The sequence below is a fragment of the Macaca mulatta genome, chromosome 12 (assembly GCF_049350105.2).
Source record: "Macaca mulatta isolate MMU2019108-1 chromosome 12, T2T-MMU8v2.0, whole genome shotgun sequence".
In the NCBI taxonomy this organism is placed as follows: domain Eukaryota; kingdom Metazoa; phylum Chordata; class Mammalia; order Primates; family Cercopithecidae; genus Macaca; species Macaca mulatta.
In genome coordinates, this window is record NC_133417.1 from 21865388 (window position 1) to 21892403 (window position 27016).

Sequence of the window (27016 nt, forward strand, 5' to 3'; positions counted from 1 at the left end):
TGGCTGAGTTCCTGCATACAGCTAGTTACCCCTCCTCTGACTCTCTCAAGGATCCTTCTCATTCTCTGGCAGTTATAGCCACCCAAAGGCTCTTTCTCTTGTTCCTGCCTAAACAACAGCGGGGTTTCCTATTGGAGATTCCGCTCCCTTTATACCCACACTCTGCCTCCACTACAGTTGCCCTTAGGCCAAATCTCTAAACAAAACTAACAAAATAGAGGAATCCTATTTTGCGAGTTATTTTTCTATAAATTTCACTCCCTTCGAAAATCTGCCTGGTTTTGTTCAGGCTCGAGTCCTTGGGTAGCTATTTTTTTGTGTTGGTTTATTTTAAGGTTTCGTCAGAGTTTGTAGCTGAATTTGTCTGAAGATTAATGTGTGAGCAATTGCCCTTCCATATCAGGATTGTAAAACCATTTATTCAACTTTAGTCAAAGTTCTTTTCATTGTGATTGCTCTGAAGTAAAAGGTTATTTTCCAGTACATTCTTCATCATATCCAGGTGTAGTATTTTTATTTTTCCTTTTGTTTTTTTTTTTTTTTTAATTTATTTATTATTATTATACTTTAAGTTGTAGGGTACATGTGCATAACGTGCAGGTTTGTTACATATGTATACTTGTGCCATGTTGCTGTGCTGCACCCATCAACTCGTCATTTACATCAGGTATAACTCCCAATGCAATCCCTCCCCCCTCCCCCCTCCCCATGATAGGCCCCGGTGTGTGATGTTCCCCTTCCTGAGTCCGAGTGATCTCATTGTTCAGTTCCCACCTATGAGTGAGAACATGCGGTGTTTGGTTTTCTGTTCTTGTGATAGTTTGCTAAGAATGATGGATTCCAGCTGCATCCAAGTCCCTACAAAGGACTCAAACTCATCCTTTTTTATGGCTGCATAGTATTCCATGGTGTATATGTGCCACATTTTCTTAATCCAATCTGTCACTGATGGACATTTGGGTTGATTCCAAGTCTTTGCTATTGTGAATAGTGCTGCAATAAACATACGTGTGCATGTGTCTTTATAGCAGCATAATTTATAATCCTTTGGGTATATACCCAGTAATGGGATGGCTGGGTCATATGGTACATCTAGTTCTAGATCCTTGAGGAATCGCCATACTGTTTTCCATAATGGTTGAACTAGTTTACAATCCCACCAACAGTGTAAAAGTGTTCCTATTTCTCCACATCCTCTCCAGCACCTGTTGTTTCCTGACTTTTTAATGATCGCCATTCTAACTGGTGTGAGATGGTATCTCATTGTGGTTTTGATTTGCATTTCTCTGATGGCCAGTGATGATGAGCATTTTTTCATGTGCCTGTTGGCTGTATGAATGTCTTCTTTTGAGAAATGTCTGTTCATATCCTTTGCCCACTTTTTGATGGGGTTGTTTGTTTTTTTCTTGTAAATTTGTTTGAGTTCTTTGTAGGTTCTGGATATTAGCCCTTTGTCAGATGAGTAGATTGCAAAAATTTTCTCTCATTCTGTAGGTTGCCTGTTCACTCTGATGGTAGTGTCTTTTGCTGTGCAGAAGCTCTTTAATTTAATGAGATCCCATTTGTCAATTTTGGCTTTTGCTGCCGTTGCTTTTGGTGTTTTAGACATGAAGTCTTTGCCCATGCCTATGTCCTGAATGGTACTACCTAGGTTTTCCTCTAGGATTTTTATGGTATTAGGTCTAACATTTAAGTCTCTAATCCATCTTGAATTAATTTTCGTATAAGGAGTAAGGAAAGGATCCAGTTTCAGCTTTCTACTTATGGCTAGCCAATTTTCCCAGCACCATTTATTAAATAGGGAATCCTTTCCCCATTTCTTGTTTCTCTCAGGTTTGTCAAAGATCAAATGGCTGTAGATGTGTGGTATTATTTCTGAGGACTCTGTTCTGTTCCATTGGTCTATATCTCTGTTTTGGTACCAGTACCATGCTGTTTTGGTTACTGTAGCCTTGTAGTATAGTTTGAAGTCAGGTAGCGTGATGCCTCCAGCTTTGTTCTTTTGACTTAGGATTGTCTTGGAGATGCGGGCTCTTTTTTGGTTCCATATGAACTTTAAAGCAGTTTTTTCCAATTCTGTGAAGAAACTCATTGGTAGCTTGATGGGGATGGCATTGAATCTATAAATTACCTTGGGCAGTATGGCCATTTTCACAATATTGATTCTTCCTATCCATGAGCATGGTATGTTCTTCCATTTGTTTGTGTCCTCTTTGATTTCACTGAGCAGTGGTTTGTAGTTCTCCTTGAAGAGGTCCTTTACATCCCTTGTAAGTTGGATTCCTAGGTATTTGATTCTCTTTGAAGCAATTGTGAATGGAAGTTCATTCCTGATTTGGCTCTCTGTTTGTCTGTTACTGGTGTATAAGAATGCTTGTGATTTTTGCACATTAATTTTGTATCCTGAGACTTTGCTGAAGTTGCTTATCAGCTTAAGGAGATTTTGGGCTGAGACAATGGGGTTTTCTATATATCAAATCATGTCATCTGCAAACAGGGACAATTTGACTTCTTCTTTTCCTAACTGAATACCCTTGATTTCTTTCTCTTGCCTGATTGCCCTAGCCAGAACTTCCAACACTATGTTGAATAGGAGTGGTGAGAGAGGGCATCCCTGTCTTGTGCCAGTTTTCAAAGGGAATTTTTCCAGTTTTTGCCCATTCAGTATGATATTGGCTGTGGGTTTGTCATAAATAGCTCTTATGATTTTGAGGTACGTTCCATCAATACCGAATTTATTGAGCGTTTTTAGCATGAAGGGCTGTTGAATTTTGTCAAAAGCCTTTTCTGCATCAATTGAGATAATCATGTGGTTCTTGTCTTTGGTTCTGTTTATATGCTGGATTATGTTTATTGATTTGCGAATGTTGAACCAGCCTTGCATCCCAGGGATGAAGCCCACTTGATCATGGTGGATAAGCTTTTTGATGTGTTGCTGAATCCGGTTTGCCAGTATTTTATTGAGGATTTTTGCATCGATGTTCATCAGGGATATTGGTCTAAAATTCTCTTTTTTTGTTGTGTCTCTGCCAGGCTTTGGTATCAGGATGATGTTGGCCTCATAAAATGAGTTAGGGAGGATTCCCTCTTTTTCTATTGATTGGAATAGTTTCAGAAGGAATGGTACCAACTCCTCCTTGTACCTCTGGTAGAATTCAGCTGTGAATCCATCTGGTCCTGGACTTTTTTTGGTTGGTAGGCTATTAATTGTTGCCTCAATTTCAGAGCCTGCTATTGGTCTATTCAGGGATTCAACTTCTTCCTGGTTTAGTCTTGGAAGAGTGTAAGTGTCCAGGAAATTATCCATTTCTTCTAGATTTTCCAGTTTATTTGCGTAGAGGTGTTTATAGTATTCTCTGATGGTAGTTTGTATTTCTGTGGGGTCGGTGGTGATATCCCCTTGATCATTTTTAATTGCGTCGATTTGATTCTTCTCTCTTTTCTTCTTTATTAGTCTGGCTAGTGGTCTGTCAATTTTGTTGATCTTTTCAAAAAACCAACTCCTGGATTCATTGATTTTTTGGAGGGTTTTTTGTGTTTCTATCTCCTTCAGTTCTGCTCTGATCTTAGTTATTTCTTGCCTTCTGCTAGCTTTCGAATGTGTTTGCTCTTGCTTCTCTAGTTCTTTTAATTGCGATGTTAGAGTGTCAATTTTACATCTTTCCTGCTTTCTCTTGTGGGCATTTAGTGCTATAAATTTCCCTCTACACACTGCTTTAAATGTGTCCCAGAGATTCTGGTATGTTGTATCTTTGTTCTCATTGGTTTCAAAGAACATCTTTATTTCTGCCTTCATTTCGTTATGTACCCAGTAGTCATTCAGGAGCAGGTTGTTCAGTTTCCATGTAGTTGAGCGGTTTTGATTGAGTTTCTTAGTCCTGAGTTCTAGTTTGATTGCACTGTGGTCTGAGAGACAGTTTGTTATAATTTCTGTTCTTGTACATTTGCTGAGGAGTGCTTTACTTCCAATTACGTGGTTAATTTTGGAGTAAGTATGATGTGGTGCTGAGAAGAATGTATATTCTGTTGATTTGGGGTGGAGAGTTCTATAGATGTCTATTAGGTCTGCTTGCTGCAGAGATGAGTTCAATTCCTGGATATCCTTGTTAACTTTCTGTCTCGTTGATCTGTCTAATGTTGACAGTGGAGTGTTGAAGTCTCCCATTATTATTGTATGGGAGTCTAAGTCTCTTTGTAAGTCTCTAAGGACTTTATGAATCTGGGTGCTCCTGTATTGGGTGCATATATATTTAGGATAGTTAGCTCTTCCTGTTGAATTGATCCCTTTACCATTATGTAATGGCCTTCTTTGTCTCTTTTGATCTTTGATGGTTTAAAGTCTGTTTTATCAGAGACTAGTATTGCAACCCCTGCTTTTTTTTGTTCTCCATTTGCTTGGTAAATCTTCCTCCATCCCTTTATTTTGAGCCTATGTATGTCTCTGCGTGTGAGATGGGTCTCCTGAATACAGCAGACTGATGGGTCTTGACTCTTTATCCAGTTTGCCAGTCTGTGTCTTTTAATTGGAGCATTTAGTCCATTTACATTTAAGGTTAATATTGTTATGTGTGAACTTGATCCTGCCATTATGATATTAACTGGTTATTTTGCTCATTAGTTGATGCAGTTTCTTCCTAGCCTCAATGGTCTTTACATTTTGGCATGTTTTTGCAATGGCTGGTACCGGTTGTTCCTTTCCATGTTTAGTGCTTCCTTCAGGATCTCTTGTAAGGCAGGCCTAGTGGTGACAAAATCTCTAAGCATTTGCTTATCTGTAAAGGATCGTATTTCTCCTTCACTTATGAAACTTAGTTTGGCTGGATATGAAATTCTGGGTTTAAAATTCTTTTCTTTAAGAATGTTGAATATTGGCCCCCACTCTCTTCTGGCTTGTAGAGTTTCTGCTGAGAGATCTGCTGTTAGTCTGATGGGCTTCCCTTTGTGGGTAACCCGACCTTTCTCTCTGGCTGCCCTTAAGATTTTTTCCTTCATTTCAACTTTGGTGAATCTGGCAATTATGTGTCTTGGAGTTGCTCTTCTCGAGGAGTATCTTTGTGGCGTTCTCTGTATTTCCTGGATTTGAATGTTGGCCTGCCCTACTAGGTTGGGGAAGTTCTCCTGGATGATATCCTGAAGAGTGTTTTCCAACTTGGTTCCATTTTCCCCCTCACTTTCAGGCACCCCAATCAGACGTAGATTTGGTCTTTTTACATAATCCCATACTTCTTGCAGGCTTTGTTCGTTTCTTTTTCTTCTTTTTTCTTTTGGTTTCTCTTCTCGCTTCATTTCATTCATTTGATCCTCAATCGCTGATACTCTTTCTTCCAGTTGATCGAGTCGGTTACTGAAGCTTGTGCATTTGTCACGTATTTCTCGTGTCATGGTTTTCATCTCTTTCATTTCGTTTAGGACCTTCTCTGCATTAATTACTCTAGCCATCAATTCTTCCACTTTTTTTTCAAGATTTTTAGTTTCTTTGCGCTGGGTACGTAATTCCTCCTTTAGCTCTGAGAAATTTGATGGACTGAAGCCTTCTTCTCTCATCTCGTCAAAGTCATTCTCCGTCCAGCTTTGATCCGTTGCTGGCGATGAGCTGCGCTCCTTTGCTGGGGGAGATGCGCTCTTATTTTTTGAATTTCCAGCTTTTCTGCCCTGCTTTTTCCCCATCTTTGTGGTTTTATCTGCCTCTGGTCTTTGATGATGGTGATGTACTGATGGGGTTTTGGTGTAGGTGTCCTTCCTGTTTGATAGTTTTCCTTCTAACAGTCAGGACCCTCAGCTGTAGGTCTGTTGGAGATTGCTTGAGGTCCACTCCAGACCCTGTTTGCCTGGGTATCAGCAGCAGAGGCTGCAGAAGATAGAATATTTCTGAACAGCGAGTGTACCTGTCTGATTCTTGCTTTGGAAGCTTCCTCTCAGGGGTGTACTCCTCCCTGTGAGGTGTGGGGTGTCAGACTGCCCCTAGTGGGGGATGTCTCCCAGTTAGGCTACTCAGGGGTCAGGGACCCGCTTGAGCAGGGAGTCTGTCCCTTCTCAGATCTCGACCTCCGTGTTGGGAGATCCACTGCTCTCTTCAAAGCTGTCAGACAGAGTCATTTGCGTCTGTGCAGAGGTGTCTGTGTGTCTTAGTTTACTGTGCCCTGTCCCCAGAGGTGGAGTCTACAGAGACAGGCAGGTTTCCTTGAGCTGCTGTGAGCTCCACCCAGTTCGAGCTTCCCAGCAGCTTTGTTTACCTACTTAAGCCTCAGCAATGGCGGGCGCCCCTCCCCCAGCCTCGCTGCTGCCTTGCCGGTAGATCACAGACTGCTGCGCTAGCAACGAGGGAGGCTCCGTGGGTGTGGGACCCTCCCGGCCAGGTGTGGGATATGATCTCCTGGTGTGCCTGTTTCCTAAAGCGCAGTATTGGGGTGGGAGTTACCCGATTTTCCAGGTGTTGTGTGTCTCAGTTCCCCTGGCTAGGAAAAGGGACTCCCTTCCCCCTTGCGCTTCCCAGGTGAGGCAATGCCTCGCCCTGCTTCAGCTCTCGCTGGTCGGGCTGCAGCAGCTGACCAGCTCCGATCGTCCGGCACTCCCCAGTGAGATGAACCCAGTACCTCAGTTGAAAATGCAGAAATCACCGGTCTTCTGTGTCGCTGGCGCTGGGAGTTGGAGACTGGAGCTGCTCCTATTCGGCCATCTTGCTCCGCCCCCTATTTTTCCTTTTCAAGAAGAATTTATTAATGTTAAGTAAATGATATAATTTTAAAAGGGGAAGTAGTTTATTTCTAGTTTTGATTCTAATTCCAAGAATAAGTATAAAGATCTGAATTATTAGTATGTATACAAATTTCATTGTGCTTTCAGGGACAGGTTTTTATGTTAGAGATATAAAATTGGTTAGAACATGGTGAAAATTTTCCCCCAAAAAAAGCTCTTTTGGAAGATACTAATTTGAATAACATAAGGGAAATCAAAAAAGTTAGTGGACAAGCTTTGTTTTTCTTAAATGAACAGCCAACTTGACAATCTTCACCCCCATATCCCAGTTTAGTTCTAGGATGTTAGAAACAGTTATTAGGATAATTTTGAAAGAATTAAGAGTTGAGTACCAATTTGTAGTGTAATGATCTTCATATTCTACTTCCATTCCAGAGCCCATCAGAAACAAATAAGATACTTACCAGGGTCTTTTAATAACCAACTTCAATATTATTAGCAAGTCTTTTCTACTAAGTAGAATTAAGGTCCAAGTCACAGCTGCCTTTTAAATTCAGCTTTAAATGTCTAGTCCTTTATATCCCTTGCTCCTCAAATTCTAGTTCCTCTTGTAACACTTAAAACAGTATGAAAAACAATAACATTAATGTTAAAGACCATATTACCTATTATCTTACTGCTATAAAACAATAATTATTTTTACTTTAAAATATTGCTTTCCCTATTTTGTCCCTGATTATGTTTGACACATGTAACACACGTGTCATCTGCATCTATATCTATATTTGTATCTATATCTATATTCATATATATAATAATTTGCCACCTTTTTCTTTACTTTGGAAGTTCCTGATGTGCTTTACTTTTCATATGCTATGTTAAAAGTAATCAATTTTGTATATTAGGTTTCTTTGCTATTCATAATTCTGGAAATATTTAAATAATATATAGACATTTTTGTTTTGGGGGAATGTTTTACCTATTGTAATAATAAGGACATACTAAGTAATAATATGGACCTTTCTTTTATCACTGGATAGCACTGCTTTCCTGCACATATAGAAAAATCATTAATTTTAATGGCTTCTTAAGAAGTCACTATTTTATTATTTTATGTACCATAGTTTATTTTACTACTCCCATAATAATAATTTAGTTGTGTTCAGTCTTCTATTTTGTTTTTTAAATTACAAATAATGTTGCAATGAATTTTCTTAATGTATGTCTTGAGACACATGTGTAATATATATTTACAGGATAAAATCTACATTTGGAATCACTAGATATATAATACTATATTACTCATTACATATATTCTTATTCCAATAAAAAATATGGCCCTCGTGCACGCGCGAGTGTGTGTGTGTGTGTGTGTGTGTGTGTGTCTGTAAAATTTGTTTGTTTCTTATTTAATTCATTTATGGTCATAGAATATAATTTGGTATGAATTCAATTCTTTTATATTTATTGATACTTGTTTTATGGCCTAGTGTGTGCACTTAAACATGTCAAGTATTCTGTAATTGTCACGTATAGTGTTCTATTAAAGTCAGTTATGTCAATTTCGTTGATGGTGTTAATCAAACCTTTTATACCCTACTGATTTCCTATCTACATTTTTCAAGTTGTACTGTAAGAGAAATGCTGAAATTACCAGCTAAAATTGTCAGTTTGTCTATTTCTCTATGTTTCTCAAAGTCTATTAAAGTATATATTTGCTTTCAATCCTTTTCTGGCTCTGGATATTTTTTAAAAATCTATGTTCCTTAGGGATTATAGATTAGGCTGTAGCTGATTAATGGTATCATAAAAGTTGTACTGACTTTTCTCATTTTCATTTCTTTGGTTGTTCTTAAGGAGGAGAGCAGGTGGAGAGCTCCTCTACCACACCACCTTAAAAGATGTCTGAAGTTATTTCTGACATGAAGAGTCTCGACATTAATGCAGACCACAGTTCCCTTTGGGGAGTTCTCTGCATGCCATTTAATAAAACACAGTAAATCACTGAAGTACTGAACTCTGCCTAATTGGGATCTCTTAACCTCAGGGGTTATGTAAGATGGTTCACATCTTGTGGTAGACACTATTATAATCTTATCATTTTTCTTAAATGTTTGTTTAGACTGCTGATCAAATGAAACTTCGCATATCACTCTAAGTTAACCCTGTCTGATCAAATGTAAGAATAATAGATATAGTGTAAGAACTTAGTTGCAATGAAACAGAAAGAGTCTAATATTCAGGAACTTTCACTGATTGTCATCTACATTGCTCTTTCATTCAAATAGGTTCCTTAGCAGGAACTGTCTAAAGTATACATTGTGTATAATAGATGATGAATGACCCAAGCGAACAGTTAGAAAATCTACAATCCCAGGATTTTGACGGTTCTTACTCCACAATTTAATATTTAATATTATGTTATGAGCAGGATGAAACAAGACGTGCCACAGAAATTGTGATTTACTTTGGAAAATGAGAAAAAAGATAAAGTCATTACAAATACCTTAGTATTTCTAAATGACTAAAATATTGCCTAAATATGAATTAAAGGAGGTTTGTGGGATTGCTCACCTGATGTGTAGGTGATTTTTCCACAGCAATGCAAATTAATTTTCCTTTAAATTATATACCATAATTGCATATTTGTTCCACATATCTGCACAAAGTTAAGGCATTTTATTTATGTAACACTGTATTTCCTGTCACATTTACATATGTAATATATTCATGTAAATATATACCTAAATACATTACAAATTTATAAGTCAAAATAGTTAAGATAATTTAAAGGTGAGGTTTTGTTTTCTGTTGTTATTTTTTTCCCATTAAACCCAAACAGACTTATCCCCTTGTAGTTTATTACTATTTCTGGCCTAAATATTGAGTACATAAATGATATGAGCTGCTTGGTATTGATTTTCCCGATCTCAAATTTGATTTGACACCCATTAGACCTTAGGTATGGGGCAATACTAGAATGTGGTAAGGGAGATTGTGTTTATCCCCTGCAACTAAAAACAGGAACATTCAATTTTGTTTCAAATAAAATGAAAAGGTAACCTGATTTCAATTATCTTCACTAATGAAGATGAATGAGGTAAACAACAAAAAAAAGTGGTCCAAATTTATTTATATTGGAAACACTCATCATGTCAAACACTTGATATTAATAGTGTAAATTGTTTGGCCTCACTCCCTAGTGATTTTCTGCATCGCCCTCCAACTAGAAATGAGCATCATACAAACTACAGTTAAATAACTAACTTGAAATACAATTTGTCAATTGCTGGCCTTGTTTCCTTATCTACTTCCATTAAAGCTCTGGTATGATAGGACTCTAAAGCCAAGACTTTCAGTTCAGAATGTGCTTGGTACCAGCAGTAATGTGTGTGAATGTGTGTGTGTGTGCATACAGACATACAAATATATTTGTGTATGTTTATCAAACATTTCTCAAACATATCCTAAGGACATTTAAAATAATTACTTTTGTATTAAAAAGCATAGATATTTAATGGACTATGAGGCAAAATCTAATTGACTTTTAGTAGGATATGTGAGATTTCAAAGATATGTTTGAAAAATGCTACCTTAAATAGTACCCGGGAAAAATTGATAAAATAGTTCACAATTATTATTAGTAATAAAGTAAGAGATTATATAACAAATTTAAAGTCTCCCAAAGACACTAAACCATTGCTCATAATTTGAGGTTTTAATAAAAGTTTAAGATAAATTCCTAGTAATAGCAAAAACATAGGTGATACAGAGATTTTGATAATTTTTGTTTGTATTTGAAGAATTACCTAAACATTACATTTTTCAATAATATAAAAAATAAAACAAATATTAGCAATTTCAGAGAAGGAGTCTCAAGGAGGACATGTTTGTAAAAAGAAAAAGAAACATTTAGAAATACACTTCTTTAATATTTGCCTCATTTCATTTACATTAACTAGGTTTATAAGATAATTTTTATCTTTGAATAGCAATCAAATTGTAGATCTCAGTACAAAAGCTTCTTATATCGATAAATGGTTGATTATCATTGCGGTTCCAGATTATAATAACGGGCTCTACGCCTAGCTCCCTGCTTTCAGATTCAATAGCTTACGGTATATCATGGCCTCCTCTACAAGATCTCTCTTCTCACACAGGACTTCTTTCCATATTATACCATCCTCAAAACCTTCTTTGGTTTCCTATTTTACGCAGAAATAACAGTAAGTCTTTCACTAATTTCTCAATGCAACCAGAAATTTATTAAACTTACATTTTGCCTTGAGCTACAGTAAATTTTATGAAAAAGGAGGAGGAAGAAGTGGAGGAGGATAAAAATAAATGAGAGAGGAAAAATGTTTAGCTGATCCTGTATTCTAGCTGTTCCCTTAAGTCAGTGGTAGTAGATAACAATGTAAATATACAGTATTAAAAATGATTTGAGACACAGGAATGCCAGAGTCCCAAAAAGCAAACTATTCACTTAGTATGGAGTAAGGATTAGGAAGAAATGATCAGAGAAGACAAGAGAAAGTATTCAACGAAGACTTTTGAAGGAATTTTTTTTTTTTTAAATGACTAGGTCTACCACGGGGAATGACTTAGAGACACAGAGGAGTCAGGTGTCGTTCATCCAGAAATTACAAAGAGTTTGGTTCAGGTAGAGAAAAATATGTGCTCTGTGCTAGAGAGGCAGGAGCTCAGATGATGAACCAGTTGTCACATTAGTTACATCAGTGACGTCGAGTGTCACTTCAATGACATTATATAACCTTGTGGGAATCTGTTAAGTATGTTCAATTTTAACATATATCTCTGCGGATGGTGGCTGAATTAGAATGACTGGAGATGTGAGAACGAATTTTAGAAAATAAATTACTAAAATATCTAGGTGAAAGATGATGAGATTCTAATTAAGTGAATTATTTGCAGGAAAGAACAGGTGGCAACAAAATAATAGATATTATTTATTGAGCGCTGACTGTGTTAAGTGTCATGCCCACTGTAATGGTGAATTTTATGTGTTAACTTGGTTAGGCTATAGTGGCCAGTTGTTTGGTAAAACCCTAATCTAGATGTTGCTGTGGAGGTATTGAGTTCATGTGATTAACATTTACAATCAATTTATTTTAAGTAGAAGAGTATTCTCAATAATATGGATGGTCCTTAGCCAATCAGCTGAAGGCCTTAAGGATACAAGATGATGTTTCCCCCAAAAAATGAATTCTGTTTCAAAAAATTGTCTCTAACTTTCTCAACTGCCAACCTGCCTGACAGATTTAGGATTCAAGACTGAAACATCATCTCATTAATACTTGTCCAGCCCGCTGGCCTGCTCCATAGACTTCAAACTTGTCAGTCCTCACAGCTGCATGAGTTAATTCTTTATTCTCCCTCTCCATATATATATATATGGAGATATATAACCTATTGGTTCTGTTTTTCTGGAGAATTTTAACTGATACACTTGACATACCTCAGTTAAAACTTAAAACTGGAACTAGTTATGACCATCTTTCATTTTTAATGTGAGTAAATTTAAGCGTACGGCCTTCAGCTCTCCCTAAATCACAAAGCAAAACAAAAACAAAAACAAAACAAAACAAAAAAAAAACAAAAAAAAGAAAAGAAAAAAGAAAAATAGAATAAAGAAAAAGAATGGAAAAGAATCTGGACTTGAGCTTCTTGATTCTAGATTCACTCTAATCAGTAACATGTTTTTCCTTTTAAACCTGAAATTCCTTCACCTGATTTTCAAAATTCTTCCATTCTTCATGATATAATTACAGATAAGTATACTTTCCATTTTTATTAATTACATCAATTTCAAAATGTTCTACAATGAGTAATTTTGACCTTTATAAGGCTATGTTATGTTTAAAAAGAAAAATGACCACCTTCTTGCATCACGTACCTTTTCAACTGAATGCCTAAAATATTCTTCCTGTTGTAAGACTTACCAGTTCTTTCTTAAAAAAAACACCTATTCTTCGCATATCAACCAAGTCACCCATTAAAAATTACAGATTTATAGTTTGTATTGTATTCTCAGTTGTGCACAGTTATTATCATGGTTAATTTTATAAAATTTGCATTATCTCAAAAAGAAGTCCTGTATACTTTAGCTATCACTCACTGATCCCTCAATCCTTCCAACTGTAAGTAACCACTAATCTCCTTTCTGTCCTGCAGACTTCCTCATTCTGGACTTTCACATAAATGAAATCATATATGACTTCTGAAAGAAGACTGGCTCCTTTCACTTAGCATGTTTTTAAGGTTCACCCAAGCTGTAGCACATATCAGTGCTTCATTTCTTCTTATGGCCGAATAATTTCATTGTATGAATAATTTCATTGTTTGAATATACCATATTTTGTTTATCCATTCATTTGTTGGTAGGCATTTGTCTTCTTCCTCACCTTTTGGTTACTATGAATAATTCTGCTGTGGACATTTGTGTACAAAGTTTGCGTGGACTCTTAGGCATATACCTAGGAATGGAATTGCTGGATCATATAACTTTATGTTTAATTGAGGAGATACCAGACTGTTTTCCAAAGAGGCTGTACCATTTTACATGCCCATCAGCACTTTATGAGGATTAGAGGTGGACTTCTTTAACTCGACTGAGTTCTGCAAACTTGACCTTGAAGAACAAGGAAATTGACTTTGTTCTTCAAGGTCATTGTGTCACTAGTCATCCTTTGGCAGGATATGCATGTCCCTATTGTGTACTAGTAAATGGTATTCTCACTAGTAAATGGTATTATCAGACTTAAACTTTTGATGATCATATAGATATGAAACAGTAGCTCACTTTAACTTAAATTTTGCTACTTATTGCGATGGAATGATATTAAAGCATCTACATTCAATTGTGTTTATCTGCTGAAAATGGTAAATTCCTAAGGCTCACCTTCATATTAAGATCAAACTTCTTTCCATAGGAATTGGTATTTTGATGAACTTATTGGCCATTTACATATTTTCTTTGATATCTAAGTTCATTGCCTATTTTGAATCAGGTTGCTTTCTTTTTATTAAGTTTTAGAATCCCTCTATATTAGAACTCCTGTATACTTTATTTCTGTAATATAAAATTCCTCTATATTAACCTCTTCTTAGATAAGTGATTTGCAAATATTTTCTCCCATTCCACAGGTTGCCTTTTTACTCCATTGATAGTGTTATTGATGCACAAAAGTTTTAAATTTTGATAAAATAGAATTTGTCCTTTTTTAATATCCTGTGTCTTTTGTGTCATATCCAAGAAAGCATTGCAAAACGATTCAGTTCATTTATTCCTTCCAATATCTTCAAACTTCTGCCTTATATTTTCTTCTAAAAGTTTTATACTTTTAGATCTTATGCTGAGATATTTGATCCAACCTTAGTTAAGTTTTGAGTGTGGTATTAGGTAAGAGTTTATTTTTTATGTATGTGGATATCCAGTTTTTCTAGCATCTGTTGTTTAAAAAAGATAGTCTTTTCCTGATTTAATGATTTGGCACCTTCATTTGATCATAAATGTGATAGTTTTGGACTTTCTCTTCTTTTCCATTGCTCTATATCACTGTCTTTGTACCAGCACAGATAATTTATGTCACACTATTTTGAATTCTATACATTGTAGTAAGTTTTGAAATCAGTAGTGATTTCAAAACTCCAACTTTCTTCTTTTTTAGGAATGTTTTGGATACTCAAAGTCCTATGAAATTTCATATGAATTTTAGGATAGGCTTTTCTATATTTGCACAAAAGACATTATTTGGATTTTGGTAGGGACAGAATTGAATCTGTAGATTGTGTTGGGCATATTGACATCATAACAAGATTACATCTTCCAATTCATAAACATGGTATGTCTTTACACTTATTATGTGTCATTTAATTTTTTTCAGACATATTTTATAGCTTTCATTGTATGAATCTTTCATCAATTTGACTAAGTTAATTTCTTAGTATTGTATCCTTCTTCGTGCTATTGTCAATAATATTATTTTCTTAACTCCTTTCAGATTGCCCACAGTTATCATACAGACTTACAAATTTATATGATTTATCTGTGTTGACTTTTTATGCTAGTACTTTGCTGAATGTGTTTATTAGTTCTAAAAGACTGAGTGTGTGTGTGGACCCTAGGCTTTTAAAGAAATAAAATTATATAATCTGTAAATAGAAATAATTTTATTTTTTCTATTTGAATTAATTTTATTTTTTTGTTTGCTTAATTGCTTTTGCTAGGACTTCCAGTACTGTTGTGAATACAAGTGTCAAAACCAAGCATCCTTGCCTTGTTTCTTATCTCAAAGAAAATACTTTCAGTCTTTGTCCATGAAGTATAATGATCACTGTTCATTTTGCATATAAGATGACATTTATTCTGTTGAGGTACTTTTCTCCTATTTCTAGTTTGTTGAGTGTTTTTTTTTTTTTTAATCATATAAGGGTGTTAAATTTTTTCAAATGCTTATTCAGTATCAGTTGGGATGATTATGTGATTCTTTCTTTAATTTCATTAATGTAGTATATTACTGAAATGATTTGAATCTATGTCCTCACTCAAATCTCATGTTAAATGTATTCCCCAAAGTTGGAGGAGGGGCCTGCTGGGAGGTGATTAAATCATGGCAGTGGGTTTCTCATGAATGGTTAGTACCATCACTTTTGTGCTATTCTCAGGATAATGAGTGAGTTCTCACAAGATCTGTTTGTTTAAAAGTGTGTGCTAACTCCCACCCCCTTCCTCCTGCTCTAGACACATGAAGATGCCTGTTCCAGCTTTCCTTTCTGCCGTGAGCAAAAGTTTCCTGAGGCCTTCCCAGCCATGTTTTCTGTACAACCCGCAGAACTGTGAGCCAACTAAACCTCTTTTCTTTATAAATTACCCATCCTCAGATATTTCTTTATAGTGATGTGAGAATGGACAAATACAATTACATTGATCAGGTTTTTATATATTGAACGATCCTTACATTTCAAGAATGAATCCTAGTTAGCTATGTTGTATAATCTTTTACACAGTTGAATTTGTTGTATTAATATTTTGTTGAGAATATTTACACAAATGTTCATAAGAAAAATTGATCTATAAGTTTTTTGTAGCATGTATAGATTTGCTACAAAACGCTGGCATATAATGGGTTAAGAAGTGTTCTCTCCTCTTTGACTTTTTGGAGAAGTTTGAGAAATATTGATTTGTTTGTTTTTCTTTATTAGATAAAGTCTCACTCTGTCATCCAGGCAGGACTGCAGTGGCACAATCTCGACTCACTGCAACCTCTGCCTCCCAGCTTCAAGTGATTCTCTTGCCTCAGCCTCCTGAGTAGCTAGAATTACAGGCGTCCAACAACACACCCGGCTAATCTTTGTATTTTTAGTAGAGACAGCGTTTCACCATGTTGACCAGGCTGGCCTCAAACTCCTGACCTCAGGTGATCCACCTGCCTCGGCCTTGGTATTAGGTTTTCTTAAAAATGTTTAGTAGAATTCAGCCATGAAGCCATCAGTTCCAGAACATTTTTGGCCAGGGGGTTTTTGATTACTGCTTTAATATCCATATTAAGTGTAAGCCTATTCAGAAATAGAAAATTCATATTTTCTATTTCTTCATGATTCTATTATGAAGTTTTGCGTTTTTGGGACTATCTTCATTTCATCTAGGTTATCCAGTATAAACTGGTGTACAATTGTTCATAGTACTATTATAATCCTTTACATTTCTGTAGAAACGGTCATAATATCCCCACTTTCAATCTGATTTTAGGAATCTGAGTCTTCTCTCTCTTTTTTTTTTTTTTCTTTTAGTCAAGCTAACTAAAGGTTTGTCAATTTCGTTGATTTTTCTGAAGAATCAACTTTTGATTTTAGTGATTTTCTCTGTTTTTCAATTCCCTACTTTGTTTATATCTACTATCTTTAGGTTTAGTTTTCTAATTCGAGTACCTTCAGTTGTAAAATTAGGTTGTTGATTTGAGATCTTTTTTGCTTTCTAATGTAAGTATCTTAATCCTCTCAGGCTTCCATAACAAAATAGCAAAGACAATGCAGCCTGTAACAGAAATATATTTATTTACAGTGCTGGAGGCGAAAGAATCCAAGATTAGGGTTCCAACATGTTTCAGTTTTTGGTGAGAGCCCTCTGATTGGCTTGCAGATGGCAGCTTTGCCCTCACATGACTTTTCCTTTGAGTATGTACAGAGAGACAAAGAGCAAGAGTGAGAGTGAGAGTGAGAGCAAGAGCAAGAGAAAAAGTGGAAGAGAGATCTTCCTCTGCTTATTAACCCACCAGTCCTGTTGGATTAAAGCATCACTCATGATCTTGTACAGCCTTAATTACCTCCTAAAACATTTATCTCCAACAAACCAACAAAGTCTCATCGGAGGTTAAGGCTTCAACATATAAATTTTGTGGGAACACCATTAATTCCACAGTAGTAAGTATATATAGCTACTTCCCACTCACACTGTTTATGCTGCACCTCATACATTTTGATATGTTGTGCTTTCATGTTACTTCATCTCTAAGTATTTTCTAATTTTCCTGTAATGTTTTATTTAACTCATTCATTGTTTGAAAGTATGTTTTCTAATTTCCACAAATGTATAAATTTTTCAGTTTTCCTTTTGTTACTGATTTCTAACGTTATCCCATTGTGGTCAGAGAAGATCTTTTGTGTGATAATTTTTAAAAAGTCATTGAGACTTAATAGGTGGCAAAATATATGATCCATCCTGAAGAATTTCTCATATGCCCTTGAAAGAACGTGTATGCTGTTGCTGTGTTGAGTGTTCTGTATACATCTGTTAAGTCTAGTTGGCTTATTGTGTTTTTTAAATCCTCGATTTTCTTGATTATCTTCTGTCTGTTTTTTCTAGCCATTATTGAGAATATGGTGTTGAAATCACCAACTATTACGATAGAAATATATATATATATATATATTCCCTTCAATTATATTCATTTTTAGTTTTATATATTTTGGTTAGGTATATAAATGTTTGAATTGTTATATCTTCTTACTGTATTGATTTATTTGTCTCTCAAAACTGTTCATGATTTAATGTCTACTTTTATGCTAGTATAGCAACCCCTATTTTATTTTGCTTACTGTTGGCATGAAATATCTTTTTCCATTCTTTTATTTTCAGCTTATTTGTGTCTTTGTATCTAAAGTGAGTTTCTTATAGAGAGTATGTAGTTGAATCACGTTATATATATACATATATATATATACACATATATATATATATATATATATATATATATATTTTTTTTTTTTTTTTTTTTTTTTTTTTGAGACGGAGTTCCGCTCTGTCGCCCAGGCTGGAGTGCAGTGGCCAGATCTCAGCTCACTGCAAGCTCCGCCTCCCGGGTTCACGCCATTCTCCTGCCTCAGCCTCCCAAGTAGCTGGGGCTACAGGCGCCCGCCACCTTGCCCGGCTAGTTTTTTGTACTTTTTAGTAGAGACGGGGTTTCACCATATTAACCAGGATGGTCTCGATCTCCTGACCTCGTGATCCGCCCGTCTCGGCCTCCCAAAGTGCTGGGATTACAGGCTTGAGCCACCGCGCCCGGCCAAATCACGTTATATTTTAAAATTTATCTTCTCAGTTTCGATCTTTTAACTGGAGAATTTAATCAATTTATATTTAAAGTAATTACCAATAAGGAATAACTTGCTTTTGTGATTCTTCTATTTCTTTTCTATATCCCTTATCTTTTATGGCCCTCGTTTTCCACATTACTATCTTATTTGAGTTTAGTTAATTTTTTTTGTAGTAGAATGTTTTAATTCCATTCTCATTTCCTTCCTTTTGTGTATATTTATTATTTTCTTTGTTGTTTCCATGGCAGTTACATGTAACATCCTAAAGTTATAGTGCTAGTTTGAATTTATACAAGTTGAACTTTAATAACATTCAAAAACGTTGCTCATGTATAGTTTCATCCTCATTTCCCTCAGTTACTGAAGTCACAAACTTACGTATTTGTATATTGTACATCCAAAGGTATTAACTAATAGATATTTAAGGCATTAGTCTCTTAAATTATGTCTAAAACAAAATGTGAAATGCAAATTAAAGTTAAAATAATATTAGCTTTTAGACTAAAAATTTTAAATATGCTAGCATTTTAAATTAAGTAGAAAACAAAAAGTGCAGTTACGAATCATTGTCACAATAACATACATTTCTATAATTGCCCATGTATTTACATTTACTGGCATCTTTATTTCTTTATAAGACTTCAAGTTACTACCTATTGTACTTGCATTTCAACCTACTGGACTCCCACTAATCATTCTTGCAAGGCAGGTCTAGTGGTAACTCTTGTCAAGTTTTCTTTATTTGAGAATGTCTTAATTTCTTCCTTGCTTTTGAAAGACAGTTTTGCCAGATAGAAAATTTTTGGTTAACAGGTTTTGATTTGTTTTGTTTTTCTTTTAGAATTTTGAACACATCAGCCCACTGCCTTGTGGCTTCTTATGTTTCTGATGAGAAATCTGCTGATAAGGATACATTGTTTGTGACAAGCAGCCTCTCTCAGGTTGCTTTCAAAATTCTCTTTGTCTTTGTCTTTCAACAGTTTGATTATAACTTGTCTTGGTTTGGGTCTCTGAGTTCATCCTATTTGGATTTCTTTTTGAGCTCTTAGTTATTTATACCAATGACTTTCATCAAATTTAGGGCTGTTAATTTTTTAGAATTTTTTTCTACCCCTTTATCTCCGTCTTCTACTTCTAACATTCCCACAATCCATATGTTGCCGCATTTGATGGTACTACACAGGTCCCTTAGGTTCTGTTTATTTTTCTTCAGTCTTTTATTTTTTATGTTTCTAATACTCAATCATTTCACTTGTCTTATCTTCAGTTTCATTCTTCTGCCTGCTCAAGTATATCTTGACTCTCTAGTAAAACCGTTATTTCAGTTATTGTAACCTTTTGATCTAGCATTTTTTACTTGGAGCCTTTTAGGTTCACTCTCTCTCTCTCTCTCTCTCTCTCTCTCTCTCTCTCTCTCTCTCCCCATTGGCACTTCCATTTTGTTCATACATCATGTTTTCATATTTTCCGTGACTTCCATTACTTCTTGATGTTGGGTCTTTTATCCCTTTGAATTGGCCATACTTCCTTATTGCTTTGTATCCTTTGTAATTTTTTTATTGTTGAAAATCAGACATTTTAATGTAATAATTTTGGTATCTCAGGAGATCAGAATCTTCCCTGATAGAATTTAGCTCTGTGTCCCTACTGAAATTGCATCTTAAATTTTAATAATTCCCACATGTCATGGTAGGGACCTGGTGGGAGGTAATTGAATCATGGGGGAAGGTTTTTCTCAAGCTATTCTCATGATAGTGAATAAGTCTCATGAGATCTGATGGTTTATAAAGGGCAGTTGCACATGCCCTCCAGCCCACTGCCATGTAAGACGTGACTTTGCTCTTCCTTTGCCTCCTACCATGATTTTGAGGCTTTCCCAGCTATGTGGAACTGTGAGTCCATTAAACCTGTTTCCTCTATAAATTACCCAGTCTCAGGCTTGTCTTTGTTAGCCGCATGAGAATGGACTAATACATTCCCATTTCCCATGGTTTGCTATTTTATGTTTTTGCTTTTGTTTTGTTATGTTGGTTCTTTTGTAATTGTTGTAGACTGTCTTTATGCTGAGGATCAGCCTTAGGTGAAAACAAGTCTTCTCAGGACTTTTGTAAGCCTGCATCTTTCCCTGTGCATGTACGGTGACTTGCTAATTTGTCCCAAATATTCAGTTGCCTTTGAATATCTTAATCTTTAATGGCTGACATCCCTCTAAAAAGAGGAAAATGAAGAGTAGGAAAAGGCACTGGCCTTTTAACCATCTTAGAATTCACTTCAGCTAGAGGGAGAGGAGCTTGTTATAAGGGTGTAAGGATGTGAAACAATAGCTGCCTTTCTCATAGCATATCTTCAGTTTCATAATGAGAAGGGGCAATAAGCAATAAGAATACTAACCATCACTTACTTGCATCACAGGGCCCTTATTGTCCATCCTGGTTCCTGCAAGATGCATGCATGCTCCAGGAACACCTGCCATGGGGCTGGGGGTCAAAGATAGGTAGCTGCCTCTGAGCTAAGTGTTCAAGTCAACTAAAATTAACCACAAACTTTCATTCAAGCCTTCTGACAAAATTTACATACTTTCAATAGACTAGAGTTCTCAACAGTTACCTGTCTACTGTAGCAATTGTTATCTGGATGGAAAAACAGATTCCTGGTGCTTCTCCTTCCATCGTAATTCCCAGATTCCTCTTCCCAAACCATTTCTTTTCAATAAAACATTTATTACGGCTAAAGTGGTCTACTCACCACCTTCTCCAAATCATACACTCTTTATTGCTTCAGGTTCATTTTTCCATAAATTTTGACACATCTAAATTGCCTTTACTCACACTTAGTGCTACTGAAACTTCTCCTCAATATTCTGAGTTCTAACTTAGATCCTCTTCATCAGTAAATTATATCAATCCCTTGCCTCTCTTCTATAAAACCAGGAATTTCTTTTACAGCAAATAAGATTAGAAGCTGAAAATGAAGGATAATTAATTATCTTTAGTTAGTAAACACTACAAGGTTCTATAATTTATTTAACGCAAAACTAATTAAAGTATTGTAATGACTCATCTCTAATAAAATCATATTGCTGAGTTTGCTAATGGCTTCAAATATTGACAAAGCATGCCATACTCATATGAAACGAACCATTGGTCATTTGTAGAAGTATGTCCTTTACTTTTTTAAATTTATGTTTGCATGCACTCAAAAGATAAACTTGATAAATATGAAATTTCTCTAAGAATTCCCCAAAGGAGTTTGAAAAATGACATTACAGAAAACTGAAGATTAACTCTCCACAAAACTAGTTACCCTAAAATTCCCTGAGGTGTTTAAATTCACATGAAAACAGATTTTTTAATAATAGTAAAAGTGAACACCTACAAAACACTTGTTATAGGCCAGATACTATTCAAAATGCTTTAGAGCTGTATTCATACATTAAACATTAGAATAGCACTATTGATAAAGCACTACCATTTTAAAGGTGAAAATAGTAAGGCATATCAAGATTAAATAATGTTCTCAAGATCAACAGCAGTAGAACCAGGACATAATCACGTGCAATATGGCTTCAAACAGGGAAGCTATAATTTTTATACATTTTTAGTATTTTCATAATTTTCTTAAATATATTAAAAATAATAACAAATAACAAATAAAGAAATCAATAACAAATAAAGAAAATGCATACAATTAATACTATTTCCTTGAGTGAATCAAAGTGCTATTATTTTGTCATATGTGTTGGTTTCCCTCAAGTATAAAGAATAAGAGGTTCATTTAAAACCAACCAAAGTGTAAAACATTTTCCAAAATACTGTCCACTTTTTCTAAAATACTGAACAGTATTTTGTACAAAAGGTGAAGTTGTCTTGGATTTCTGTGTTCTGGAATTCTGTTTGTTCCAAAGTTGCTCTGGCCCAATGGACCAACTCTATTGTTTACAACATCAGAGTGAAACAGGAAGGATGAGAGCGCCTGCCAGTTAGTGGTGTCCACTCACCACTGTCCATGAATGTTTCATTGATTACATGCCTTATCTAAACCAAACCTGGCACATTCATATTTACCATATTCTATGCAAATTTGGCTGCCACTTTTCAGAAATATCATAGTGGGATGGATTTACAGAGAGTTCTATGACGGTAGATTAAATGCATTGTTTGCTAATTTATCTAAATATCTACAAGATAAAAGCAAATATAATGTCCATAATCTATGGTATCTGGACAATTGCATACATTTTGCATTTTAAATCACGAACCTATTTTCATCATCATGATTTACTCAATTATTCGACAATTTATTGTGGAAAGGATAGTGAATGCAGGGTTGCTGGTAGGATTTCTTTGAATATTTGAGGGTCCAGATTATTTTCTGATGAAAGGAAACCTTATTTAGCAAGAGTGTATTATTCTGTAGCCTTCTTGTGATAAGAAATATCTATTATAATTACCCTATTTCACTAATAAGCTTAAGAAATATGCATTCAGATTTCTAAAATAGGATATAAATAATAGTAATGTGCACCTTATTATGAAAAATAGTCACATTTTCCAAAATAATTATCACAATGATATGATAGTGTACATATTTCTATTTATAGATGAGGAAATTGAGGCTTGCAGGAAATTAAAAACTTAACTCAGCCCAACCACCTGAAAACGGCAATTCAAAATTTTAAAAAAACCTAGAGGATTCTAAACTACATTAAAAAGCTAGTTAAAAGTTAGAATGAGGATTGGCCAATTAGGATTATTAAAGGTAAATAAGGTAAATATATTGATTAAGGTATAAAAAATTTGAATTCAATAGAAAGACGTATTTATCCTTTTATAAATTCTTCACTCTTTACAACATAGTTCAAATTATATAATGCAAAATTGACAGACAACTAAAGAAAAACAATCACATATCCACTGTCATTAGTAAGAACATATAACTCTTAGAAACATAATTATTAAGATTGATCCAGTAGGCACATATAGAACATTGTACCTGTCACATAGAAAATATATAAAATTATCTATCACATAAAAAGCATTTCGAAAAAATCCTAAGCCATTAAGCATGTCTCATCAATTGCGGTCACTAACTAAAACTAAGTAAAAAAAATTGTAAAACTTAATCCAGTAACCATGATAGAATCAATTTTTTAGTATCCCAGCAAAAACAAAAATCCCTACAATACCTAGTTACATTCATAGGTTAACAAGTGCAGAAGGATTTTAACAACGTAGAAATTATAAAAATTGAAATGGAAAAGAAAAATGTCATTATTAATAAAAAGTGTAATAGTCTACACAGAATTATTTGGAATTTATAATTGTGTGTAGCAATGTTGATATATATATAAAATAAATAAATATATAAAATAAACAAATAAATACTTTGAGCACCTTTCTATTTGCCAGTAGCAAACATTTTTTAAATAAGAAATACAAGCACTTAAAAGAGTGACCAAAATGATAAATTGCAAATTTTTAGATATGAAATTGTAAAATTTGACTGAGCTATTAAGAGTCTTAAATAACTAAATACATATATTAAATGTTTGTAGATATGAAGATTCAGTATCACTAAGATGTTAATTTCCCAAAATAGACATATAGATTCAAAATAGTGTATTCAAAATTCTGAAAATGGGCATGTAACATGAAAGACAATTGTGACATTAATATGAAAGGCTAAAAAGTCAAGAAGATTCGAAGTCAGCATAAGAAACTGCCTTGTCAGAGAGTAAAGCTTACTTTAATTAAGGCACTGTTGTCTTAGCACATTAATAGACAAACCACGTGGAGAAAAAAAGAGCCAGAAGAAGACTCATGCATATGTGGAGCATAACACTGTAACACTGCAGAGGAGTAGTTACAGAATGAAGTGGTCAATAAAAGGTTTCAGGACAATTGTTGGCCATATGAAACATATATAAAAAGGGACAGAGATGGCCAGGCTCGGTGGCTCACGCTTGTAATCCCAGCACTTTGGGAGGCCAAGGCGAGCGGATCACAAGGTCAGGAGATCGAGACCATCTCGGCTAACACGGTGAAACCCCACCTTTTTGTATTTTGTAAAAATACAAAAAAAAAAAAAAAAAAAAAAAATTAGCCGAGCATGGCAGCGGGCGCCTGTAGTCCCAGCTACTCGGGACACTGAGGCAGGAGAATGGCCTGAACCCGGGAGGCGGAGCTTGCAGTGAGCCGAGATCGCGCCACTGTACTCCAGCCTGGGCGACAGAGCCAGACTCCGTCTCAAAAAAAATTAAAAATTAAAAAATTAAAAAATGGACAGAGATTTAATACCATACCAAAAAAAGCAATTTCAGATGGATGGATCAAGAACCTATACATGGAAGGCCCACTTGAAAAATTCTAGAGAAGTATTATTCCATTATAAAGATTTCATAAATAACAAAAAGTAGAAATCACGTATTTGATAAATCAGACTACATTTATTAAAAAAATCTGTTTGTGGAAATGAATCCATTAAGAGAGTGAGAAGTAAATCCAAAAACTGGATGAAGATAGACCCAATAATGTATTAATATCCAGAACATATAAGGGGTTCCTTTTAATTAAAAAAAGAATAAAAAATGTGAATGGATAAATATATGAATAGACATTTCACATATGAGAAAATACAAATTGCCAGTAACGATACGAAAAGTTGCTCTAGCTTATTAGAATTCAAGGAAATACTAAATATTAATAAAACTGTAACAAAATACCATTTTGTATAATCATTTGGGTAGTTACTTAGAAGTCTGAGGAAATAGGAGTTGGCAAGGATATGGAACAAAGGGAATTCTCTCATTGTTGCTGGTAGGTGTAAACACCCTTAACAAATAACCTAGAAATCAGTTTGGTGATGCTCCATACATCTGAGCATGCACATGATAGTAAGCAATACTACTCCCTGAGCAGTATTCCCTTGAGAAAGGCTTTACATGGTCACCATGAGATATGTACAAGAATATAATATTGCAGGCCGGGCTCACTGACTCATATATGTAATCCCATCACTTTGGGAGGCCTAGGTGGGTGGATCGCTTGAGGTCAGGAGTTTGAAATCAGCCTGGCCAACATGGTGAAACCCTGTCTCTACTAAAAATACAAAACTTAGCCAGGTGCGGTAGCATGTGCCTGTAATCCCAGGTACTCGGGAGGCTGAGGCACAAGAATCGCTTGAACCTGGGAGGCAGAGGTTACAGTGAGCCAAGATCTCACTCCAGCCTGGATGACAGAGCAAGACTTTGCCTAAAACTATATATGTGTATTTGCCTAAAAAAAAAAAAAAATATACACACACACACACACACACACACACACACACACACACACACATATATATATAAAATTGCTCAAACTGCTTTATACATCAATAATTATCTTTTTGAGTTTGTAATTATTTCAAAATAAAAATAAAAGTAAAAATCCTCTCTTAAGAGAATATTAAATAATTCCATCTAAATTTTTACCCTGAACAATGCTTTAAGAAAAAATAATCTTTATTTTGAATTTTTCATGAAAACTGACAATATTATGTAAGGGAAATTACTCAGTACAAGGTTCTAGTAACCTTGGATCTCTTCTAGGTTTCACTACAAACCAGCAGTTTAATCATATATTACTTAACAAACTTTTGTCTTTATTAACTGATAAAATAATACTAGTATCATTTAATGTATTCTTAAGTTGGAATATTAGATAAAAGATATAAAGGACTTTGGAAAAAACCATAGGAAAACTTGCCCTACAAAACTTTATGTTTTCCTAAGTCCTTTCCTAAGTTTCAGTAAACATCTTCCATAAGACCATGATTGGTAGTGTTCAGTGCATACCAATGCCTGCGCTTACCAGCTGCTGCCCTTGGACACCCCAGGCCGCGTACTGCAAGACGGAGTCCTCTACTTCTGGAGGATTTAACTCCCAAACTTCCCTTGAAAAAATGTGAACATTTTTTACATGAACAAACTGAAATCTACACCAACAATTTAGTAACACAATTGCTCATGAAAACCAGAAAATCAAAGAACTTACCTAGTGTGTATGTTGTAAATCACATATGAAGCAGTATATGAATAATGAAAAATCTGAAATTAAAAAAGAAACATTATTGATCATAGTTTTATCTTAATGTGAATATATATATATATATATTCTTAGTAAAATCCAGGAAATCCAAGACTTGGTGTTAAGCAGAAATGAAAATATAAATTATTCTAGCTCAGGAGGTGATTAGCCTCTCTGTGCCTTATGCCTAATTTTTATTTCTAATATCAATTCCATTCCTTATTTAATCCACTCTATCCTGAGTATAATTGTGATTATATTACTTTCTTGTTCAAAATTTTCAGTGATGCCCTATTGCCTATTGCCTATAAAATAAAATTCAAACTGCCTTATCTGATGTTAAATAATTTTGTTATTTTGGCTTCTACATGTTTTTCTAAACTTGTCACCTACTGCCTCCCTTCATACAGTCTATACTTCAAATTAGATGGATTCTCCCTGTGTGTCCTGAACCTTTTTTGCTTTTCCCCTAAGGACATTCTACCTTAACTGAGGTGAAGATTCTACTCCCTTATAATCAAACCCCTGTATGGAGCTCATATTGATTTCTTCTATTGAAATTCATCTCACAGTTTCTTTCCTGCATGACTTTTAGGACACATCTCACTCTGTAGTGAAACTATATAAACATTTTGTGT

At 35.0% G+C, this 27016-nt stretch overlaps 1 protein-coding gene across 3 annotated transcripts in view; it reads right to left on the minus strand.

Moving 5' to 3' along the window:
- The window catches only part of DPP10 (dipeptidyl peptidase like 10), a 701607-nt gene that overhangs the window by 129709 nt on the left and 544882 nt on the right, over positions 1 to 27016 (minus strand). For all 3 annotated transcript variants that reach the window (XM_077956499.1, XM_015109936.3, NM_001265998.1), the window contains 2 exon segments: positions 26346 to 26398; positions 26163 to 26244 (listed from right to left, as the gene is read on the minus strand). Coding sequence is in view for 2 of the 3 variants with exons in the window: in XM_015109936.3 (XP_014965422.2) it covers positions 26163 to 26244; positions 26346 to 26398 (135 nt within the window). In the remaining variant the exon portion in view is untranslated.